Consider the following 10353-nt stretch of genomic DNA (forward strand, 5'->3'; position numbering starts at 1 on the left):
GTATGCTCACCACAGTGTTCGAGACTATGGACCTGTATGCTTATCACAGTGTTCGAGACTGTGGACGACAGCTTTCAACGCGTGATCTCTCCACCAGCTGAGATATTGCGCAACTTATCCCTTAATCCGCTGGTGTCCTGACTTGCGACCCATTCTAGGCATACAGGTGTAAAACATATTAATGAAAAGTTACAACATAATAATCTAAGGATTAACGTGAGGTTATTCTATTAGGATTGATAATATTGTCGAAGCAACACGAAATGTCGGAAAGTGAGTATACAATTTTAAAATACCTGTTCTTAATTTCCGGTGCAATGTCTGTCTTCAAGCAGAGTGTTCCATTCAGTCCCATGCCTTTTCATGTCATTTAACAGGGGAGGGGGGGGGGGCGACTGGTGGGGAAGACGTGCGCGTTAGATCAGAAGGTCTGTCATTGAGTCAAGTAACGGGGTTTCGCTTGTACGTGACAATTGATAGGGTGGTCTATAAGACCTCGTTGTGTTTTTCCGGGTCCTCCGGTTTCCGCCCACTAACAAAGACACCTACGTACAAGCGAATTATCGAAATAAAGTTGAACCATTTGTTAAGCTCAAAATGACCTAGTTGGAGGGGAATGGGCGTTAAACCCCATCTCTCTCTCTCTCTCTCTCTCTCTCTCATGTATGTCCATATGAACATTTAAAACTGGTCTATGTCGAACAAGGCTCGCTTTATTATCAGATTTACATATAAACGATATAGTCCCCCTTTTTTATTGATGAACGAGGTGAAGCTAATTCATTCTACTGACAATAACAGGAGTAAATAATCTAAAAGTGCAAAAGACAGGGTTAAGCAGGACACGAGCCTTGTTTAACGCATGCTTTATAGAAACACAGTTTGTTACTTTTGGAAACTATAGCAACACAGTCTGTTACTGTTTGAAACTGTTTATCTACTTGTTTGGTGGATACGCGTTGTATTCACGACAAATAAAATCAATTATTGACAAAGAAATGATTGACGTGATATCTAGTGGCGTGCTGGGTCCTCCGACGTAGGATATGCACACCGAACTTAGGACACTTATTGTGTGGGGTAGGGAGGGGAGCGGCGACGGGAAATATTTGGGCCTGTTGCACATTCTAGAATTGATTTGACGTATATGTGAGCCAGGAAATATCATACAGTGACATTTGGTATGAGTAGACCAAGTCCCAAAGATTTGAACATGAACGTGAACATAACAGCCAAGAACTAAACGACCTACGGATAAAGAAAAATACAAGCATCAAATGCTTTATTCCAATCTGTGCAAAATTACTAATACTATAATTGAAGAGTGTATGCTGTATTTGAACACCGTGACATTGGTATCGTGGAGCAATGGAAATTATTGCAAATTGTAAAACTAAATTTAAATATTTTGAACTGCTGACATATTCATTTTCTGCAGAAATTTGTGCCAAACTCCCTCACATTTAGGTCCGGGAAAAGTTATTTTCAAGGGCGGTCCCGACTGGAAAAACATAATTTGACATATATATATATATATATATATATATTTTTAATTACTAAAAATTGATCTTTGTATTCAATCCGATGAGAAAAATGATGTATCAACGAAGTGCTGAAATAGTGAATCAAACTATGGTTTATTTTTCTCGGTGTCTTTTCCATAAGAGGTAACTCTTCCGAAATTCGAAGTGAACTTTTTCAGAAATGAGGGCACTTTTTCAGAAATGAGGGCACTTTTTTCGAAGAGAGGGCACTTTTGCGGAGGGGAATTTCCGTAAGGCGCTTAGCCACACATACCCCTATACCCTGGCAGGAAATCTCATTGGATTCAAGGGTTATCAACCATTTCCGTTTTCTTTTGTTTTTAAAAATATGAGGGCAGGGTACGCGGTTGTCTACACTGCTGGGGGGTTGGATGGCCGAATGGTTAGCACGCGCGCGCTGTATCATACGGTCTGTCATTGAGTCAACTGGCGGGGTTTCGATTCCCCGGTTGTACGTGACAAGGAGTAGGGTCGCCTGTCCAACCTCGTGGGTTTTCTCCGGGTCCTCCGGTTTCCTCCCACTGGTAAAGACCCCTATGCGCAAGCGAATTATTGAAATAAAAATTAAACCATGTGTTAGTCCCGAAATGACCTAGTTTGTGTCGAGTGGACGTTAAACCCCATCTCTCTCTCTCTCTCTCTCTCTCTCTCCTCTCTCTAGATCCGATTTTAAGAGGATTTAGATCTTCGGTAATCGATGCCTGACTTCTCGTTTTATTGCCTTAGTCAGGTTAACCAGCAACAGAGGCGATTACCGAGAGCAACCAAGCAACCCGATAGGGGAGAGTCACTTCCTTTACGGAGCTCTGCGGGCAACAACAAAGCCATAGGCGTGCATTCCTTTGTTTTTATTCATTCTCTACTTAATAAAATATATATGGTAATATTTGGACTTTTTCTATTTTTCTCGTGTCTCTTACCCAGTGACAGTCAATTCTTTTTATGACTTTTTCTATTATTTATTTTTTGTTTTCTCGTGAAAGTCAATTCTTGTTATAAAGTATTGTCAGATATCATCTCACAGTCTCTTCTAAGGAATTATTAGTGATAGTGAGCTAAAATTCGATCGTTTATCTGTTATCCCTCGTTACTTCAGAAGGATAGCTCGTCTTTTCGACACTTCCCGTTTCTTGAAATCTTCATAACACATCTATCATGGCCAGTGATTTCTGTGTTAAAATTATATTTGGAATGTGTTTAACCAGTTCTATCACATGTGTGATAATGGCTGACACCAACGTTGTCCTTTAATATTCATATCTAGCCATAGCACCGATAGATTCATATGTCCAGATATCTTACAAGTAAAAGGGTTATGTTCCCTGACCAAGATATATAAAAGAATAATTATTCTAATAATTAATCTTTCAGAGAAGGAAAATGAATCAGTCCCTCCACAGCAAGACTCTGCACAGCAAGTATTACCCCCGGCGCAATATATCCCGCCACTAGGATATCCCTCGCAACCAGGAAATCCCCCTCAGCAAGGATATACCCAACAAGGATATCCCCCTCAGCAAGGATATGCACCACAACAAGGAAATCCCCCTCAACAAGGATATGCCCAACAAGCATATCCCCCTCAGCAAGGATATGCACCACAACAAGGATATGCTCCACAACAAGGATATGCTCCTCAGCAAGGATATGCACCACAACAAAGTTATTCCCAGAGGCAATACCCAGCCGGCGGCAATGTAATTGTAAGTAACACTTCATGTGTAATGAAGCGCTATATAAATCGAACAATAATAATAATAATAATAATAATAAGTATGCATTTTATCTTAATGCTACTTTCACTAGACTGTAGCAATTTTGTTGGTTTTTAATTTATCCCTAGACTGTTGTCATGTCATCTACTTTCATTTTGTATTGTTTTTTTAATTAATCACCAGACTGTATAGTCACCTCATCTACGTTCGTTTTGTTGGGTTTTAATTTATCACTAGACTGTCTAGTCATCTCATCTACTTTCATTTTGTTGGTTTTCGATTTATCACCAGACTGTAGTCATTTCATCTACTTTCATTCTTTGGGTATGTATGTATCACTAGCTTATAGTCATTTCATCTACTTTCATTTTGTTGGTTTTTAATTCATTATCAGACTGTAGTCATTTCATCTACTTTCATTTTTTTAGCGGGGGTGGGGGGTGTGTGTGTGGGGGGGGGGGGAGGGGGTAATGTATCACTAGACTATAGTCATTTCATCTACTTTCAATTTTTTGGCTTTTAATTTATCACTTATCACTAGACTGTAGCCATTTCATCTACTTTCATTTGGTTGTTTTTCGATTTATCTCCCGACTGTAGTCATTTCATTATACCCCTCGTGTATCTAGGTATTATTATTATTATTATTAACATTTATAGAGCGCTATCTTCCACAAAACGTGTTCAGATGCGCTGTACAACACAATTTAATAAAATATGTAATAAAAATAAATATACATACAGGAAAACTAAATACAACTATAGAAGTAAAACATAACATGGTAACGCAGAATAAAATCTCATATCACAAATAGGTTTTTAAAAAAAAATTATAAGTTAAAAGCTTTCTTAAACAAAAATGTTTTAAGAAGTGACTTAAAAGAGATTAAATTTGTGCAGCATCTTATATTAAAAGGTAAAGAATTACATAATTCCGGTGCCTGGACGGTAAAAGATCGATCTCCAAAAGATAAAAGTCTTGCTGATTTATTTACAAGTAAAAAATGATCAGATGAAGAGCGCAGAGTGCGACTCGGTGTGTACATTTCTAAAAGTGAAGATAAATAAGAAGGGGACACATCATTCATACATTTAAATGTTAAAAGGAGAATTTTAAATTCAATTCTAAAAATAATCGGTAACCAATGGAGTTTCTGTAAAATAGGAGTAATATGGTCATTATAATTACTTCCGGTGATGAGCCTTGCTGCTAAATTTTGAACTTTTTGTAATTTGTTAGTGATGCGTAAAAGAGTACCAATCAGTAAAGAGTTACATTGATCTAGACGAGAGGTGATGAGAGAATGGACAAGAGTTTTAACAGATGAAGTGGGGAGATTCTTACACTATAACAAATATCATTGCACCCCTCCAGTATTTTGGTACATAATTCGCTTGCGCGTAGGGGTCTTTAGCAGTGGGAGGAAACCGGAGGACCCGGAGAAACCCCACGAGGTTGGACAGGCGACCCTACTCCTTGTCACGTACAACCGGGGATTCGAAACCACGCCAGTCGACTCAATGACAGACTTTATGATACAGCGCGCGCACGCTAACCATTCAGCCATCCAACCCCCTTATTCAAGAAACACAGATAAATAATTTACGAAACTTAATAATTTTTTTGGTTTGTTCTTACAGGTTACTCAGCCCCAAAACACTATGATCGCCGTACACAAACCACCAGATTATCTGGTATTCTCCATCATAGTATGTGTGATCTGTTTCTGGCCAATTGGAATCGCATCAATAATTCATTCGGTCAAGGTAGGTAGTAAAACGGGGTTTAACGACCATTTGAGTAATTTATTATTTAAATTTGAACCGAGTATGTTCACGTGTAACACGATACACTTTTCTTACCAAAGAGTTGTATATGCCCCCTTCAATCACTGTAGCACCATGGGTCTTTGTCAGATATGGGGAGCGGGCATAACTCAAAACCGGTCGCCACATCCTACGTATGACCCATGCATCTTTTCTCACTACATATTGTAATAGCCTTACCAGAAATAACAATGCAATAGTTCGTTTTTACATTTTAAATATCAATCTGCTTACATATGGTACAAAGCATAGTAGATTACAATAAAGGCATTCCCTCAAACCCCATCCAACTAGATAGATATTGCTACATCTTTTCCTTCTAGAATTCAGCTGCTGTCTGACGAATGCTCAGAAATATGATGGTCTTTTAGCTTTGGGTTTTGGACCTTCAATTATCTAATTGGTCAAACATGACGTAATTAATTATAACGATTGTTTAATTAGCCCAATGACGTCGAAAACCACCCTTATATGGATAGTCGAATCTTACAGTAGACATTTCACAGTTATATCTGTTATCAACCTAGAAATGAATGATTACCAAATTATAACTCTTTTTATGTATCAACTTATCAATCATTCACTCGTGTTGATTTAAGTGCATATGAGACAATATTAATGACTTTTATACAATGTGTGAATCTAATAATTAGCCAAAGATATTAATTAAAGTTACAATTTCATATTTTCTAAGAAAGTCAAAACAAAATTATTTCTATGTCTGTTGCTCAATAGGTTGTCAACTCACTATTATACGATCATAGGTGTCATTCTCACACTTAAAACTCATTTAGACCGGAAATAATAACACAATTACCTCCCTTGTTTTCTATTCTCCACTATGGAGTAGCTATCCCCAAACGTTTGAATTTGAAGAGGAAAATGATATTTTTGCCAATTTTTCAACGGGCAATAGCGAATTATAGGATTAATAGGATTATTCTTTAACAAGGTAGGACTACTATAGATACCATCTATTTTAAGGCTTTATTTTAATAAATTTTAAAAATATAAGGTAAAAATATGAAATTGCAACTTTAATACAATGCTACTAATTTAAAGAGCAAAAATTGTAGAAACTTTGCTACTTTACATTTCCAGATATCTTTATCATAAACCTCACGGACACCATTATTTAACATAAACCTCGCGGACACCATTATTTAACATAAAACTCGCGGACACTATACTTTTTCAGATGATTCATAGACCATAGTTGGCTCTGGCGTGCGTGTGTTGCATTCTTGCAAAATTCTTAATAAATAACATGAATTCACATTACGTTATACCATCAAATGTTCACCCAAAGACCAGGAAATGGTATTTCAAGGACTCTAGATTACAAAATTTCGCAATTTTGCTAGAAAAACCAATCCCCACACACACAAAATACATGCTTTCTATAACTTTATTACAGTCACGTGATGCCTATAGGATTGGAGATGTGAACACTGCTCGAGCTAAAGGATCAACAGCTCGTACTTTAAACGTTATTGGAGTGGTAGTTGGTATTGCATGGATATCATTAACTGTGGTTATCAGATTTGTCTTGGAATTTGTTGTCCACAGTAACCTACGACAGTAAAGCCTAATCATTTATTTATCTCGATGATAACGAGAGAGAGAGAGAGAGAGAGAGAGAGAGATGGGGTTTAACGTCCACTCAACACAAACTAGGTCTTTTCGGGACTAACATATGGCTCAATTTTATTTCATTAATTCGCTCGCGCGTAGGGGTCTTTAACAGTTGGAGGAAACCGGAGGACCCGGAGAAAAGCCACGAGGTTGAACAGGCGACCCTACTCCTAGTCACGTGCTACCAGGAAATCGAAATCACGCCAGTGGACTCAATGACAGACCTTATGATACAGAGCGCACGTGCTAACCATTCCGCCATTCACCCCGCACCCGTCTCGAACATAACAATGGGGTTGAATACGACATAAACGATAATATTACAATATATATTTAAACTTTGAATGGAAATCCGTTCATATACTGTACATTCATATTATATTAAATGTGCTCATCGAAGCCTTGTTGGAGGGTGAGCTCCTTTAAAAAACATTTCAATATATCTGACCTCTAACCTTTGCACATGTGATGCATGCATTGTGAATCGTGAATATGGTCACTTTGATTATCTCTCTCTCTCTCTCTCTCTCTCTCCTATGATAAATTTTTGTACATGGATGTAAAAAGAGAGAGGGGTTATATTTAGACAGAGTCAGATATCTCATGAATATGATGGAGCAACGGGAACATCGATCCAACAACGATTCATTTCTGTTTAGTATTTATTTGAAATTGAATTTCATCAATCTATGCTACTCGCTATGCAATAAACCCATCGCCATTTTGTTGTCCGCGACAATTGGTATTGTGATTTTGTTTTCTTAATGAAGTGTTAAAAAATCAATTTGATATTTTAGCAAAAAAATTGTAAATGGCGGATGGGGACATAATCTCAATCAGGGAATTATGGTGGCTGGAATCGTTCATTTGGATCGTCGTGTTTCTAGATTCCAAGCGAGAGTCGCTGTTAAGCCACCACGACGATAAAGGCGACGCTCGGCAACTCTTTCGTCCAGATGGCTTAAGGACGACCCTTGACTTTCACGATATCGGCTACCTATTCGTCGCTCTGGCTTAACGGCGACTCTCGTCTCGGATGTTGAAAGTTTCATACGAAATATGATCTGTGTTTTAATTAGATTGAATGTTTATTATCTCACGTATATATTTTTACAATGTTTGTTAATTTTTGTATAACACAAATAACATGAATGTATTTTATTAATTATTAATGATTTGAATTTATATTAGTCAACTGTGATAAACGTGACGGGGAAGTCGATATTGACTGGACGCTGCTGATATTTTATGTATATTTATTAAACATAGTTATGTTATTGTATGGATTGTGTGCCACTTTAATAAACAGTTACTACGCTTTAATAAACAATTACTAAACTTTATTTATTAACGATACATTATAGGAGATTAGATAAGGAGCCGACAGTTCTGTCTATAATAGTTAAAAACTAGATAATGTAAAGGGGATTTGCTGAACATTTCAGTCAAATTTGGCGATTGAATTTTTGGTCTAGCCTCGATCATCATTACTAAAGTCGGTACGATAAAAAAAAATAGTCTCGATCATCCACTTTTTGATTTAATCATAAATGAGCGTTGAACAGCAGATCGGATTATAATCTAGTAAATATCACAAGCTAGCGATGGCATCGATAGTTGATTATGGTCTTGATAAGTTAATTAATGTCTAATTAATAATTTGGATAACATTTCAGGCCTAAAGAACTGCATTTGGCAGATTTAGCTCTTACGTAATATATGCTTAATGTTTAGCGTTTTCCGAAAATCTATCCAAATTATTGAACTTATTATTGGTAAATTTGTTGACGTTCTAACCCCTGACGTCATCAACTGACAGACTATCGCCGTTCAGAAGACCATAGACTTGTGAGGAGACGACCACTATCAAGACCAGTGACATTATTTCTATTTCGTGTTACTTGTAAATCATTATTGGTTTTGTGTAGTTTGTCTTGTCCGCAGATTTGTCTTCTGATTACTTTTGTTTTTGTGTAATGTGGTTCTCCTGCACTTACTGTATACATTTGAGAGACTTTATTTTAAACTATAATAATCTTTCACTAATATATCGACGCAACTGATTATTTAAAAATAAGATAAGACGTTTTGCGGGAACCGACGTTATAGGTAGTAGTAAGAAATGAAATGAAATGGGGTTTTACGCCCTACTGTTATGCCCCGACTGTCAAAATATGGGTCTGGGTACATTGCTCTTTTCAAATAAGTAAATAATTTAATGGCATATCCAAATTTACTTACCATAAAAACGAAGATAGTCGGGCGGTACGAAACTCTTTCAAATGACGGGGTAAGAGGTATTCAATGTCAAATATGTAAATGATATTCTGGCACATTCAAATAAATTTACCTTAGACAAAAACGATCAAAGTTGGGTGATACTAAACTCTTTCACGGGAGGAAGTAGTCAATGTCAAAATACGGGCCTTAATACGAAATTCTAGATATGTCTTGTTACATACCACTGATAAGTACGTCCATCGTTCTTTTCAAATATGTAAATAATTGTCTGGCACATTTATATTTATTAACCTTAAAAAGTTGGATGGTACTAAAATCTATTATTATGATTTTGGAGGGGGTAGGGATATTCATCAATGTTAAAATACGACTCTTGATACGAAATTCCAGACATAATTTTACATATCACTGAAAATCATATTCATTGCTCTTGTAAAATATGTAAATAATTTTCTGGTACATTTATATTTACACATACCTTGAAAAAATGATTCACGGAGAATGGAAAGGGTGTGTGTGTGTGGGGGGGGGGGGTAGTTGAAGTAAAAATGCGGAGGCTAATCCAAAATTCCGTAATGAAAAGTCAATCCTTCCTTTAAATATATTCATTATTGTTTAGGCACAAATGCATATATAATGTTTAGTTGCCCTACAGCTGAATTAAAGGTTGGTGGGGTGGGGCGAGGGTTTAATGGCAAAATATGGGTCTTAATACGAAATTTCAGTTAGTGTGTCATACATCACCAGAAAGTAAGTTTTTAGGGCTCTTTGAATCTACTTGTTACTTCCTGGCACATTCATGATTACATACTTTAGAGGAGATAAAACTCTTTTTATTTTGGGCAAAGAAATGTCTCGACATGAGACAGTAACCTAGTTACTAAAAATAGACTACTTTCAATTTATTTTATTTATCGAAGGCTCGGGTCCACTGACACAAACTAGGTCATTTCAGGATTAACATATGGTTCAATTTTATTTCAATAATTCGCTTACGCGTAGAGGTCTTTAGTAGTGGAAGGAAACTGGAGTAAACCCACGAGCTTCGACATGCCACCGTATTCCTTGTCATGTACAACCGGGGAATCAAAACCACGCCAGTTGACTCAATGAGAAACCTTATGATACAACGCATATTGACAAAAGGATATATCGTATGATATAGCTGATTAGATAGTAAGTAAGTGTATGACCTTTACCTTTGATTACGATAAGAGAATATATAAAAATAAATATCACTTTTCACTTCGCATGTCACGGGTGTAAGTCACGAATATTTTTCATCATGAAGTCTTTACTTGTTTTTCTTTTAGCAGTTACTTTTGGTAAGAATTTCTATTATCAAATAACAATCTAGTCCATCAGTGTAGGGAATTGTTAAAACTTCGTTG

General features: G+C 36.7%; 1 protein-coding gene across 3 annotated transcripts in view; it reads left to right on the plus strand.

Moving 5' to 3' along the window:
* Window positions 1-10353, plus strand: part of LOC126829415 (phospholipase B1, membrane-associated) — a 24909-nt gene continuing 14556 nt past the window's right edge. The window contains exons 1-2 of one of the 3 annotated variants that reach the window (XM_056102950.1): window positions 1-273; window positions 4901-5026. In XM_056102950.1, coding sequence (XP_055958925.1) covers window positions 264-273; window positions 4901-5026 — 136 coding nt within the window. In that variant the 5' untranslated portion in view covers window positions 1-263. Of the gene's footprint in view, window positions 274-3116; window positions 3248-4900; window positions 5027-10182; window positions 10288-10353 lie in introns of those variants that run through there. The other 2 variants (XM_056102951.1, XM_050559316.2) reach the window with 2 other exon arrangements.

Source organism: Patella vulgata, chromosome 8, assembly GCF_932274485.2.
Source record: "Patella vulgata chromosome 8, xgPatVulg1.2, whole genome shotgun sequence".
Lineage (NCBI taxonomy): Eukaryota > Metazoa > Mollusca > Gastropoda > Patellidae > Patella > Patella vulgata.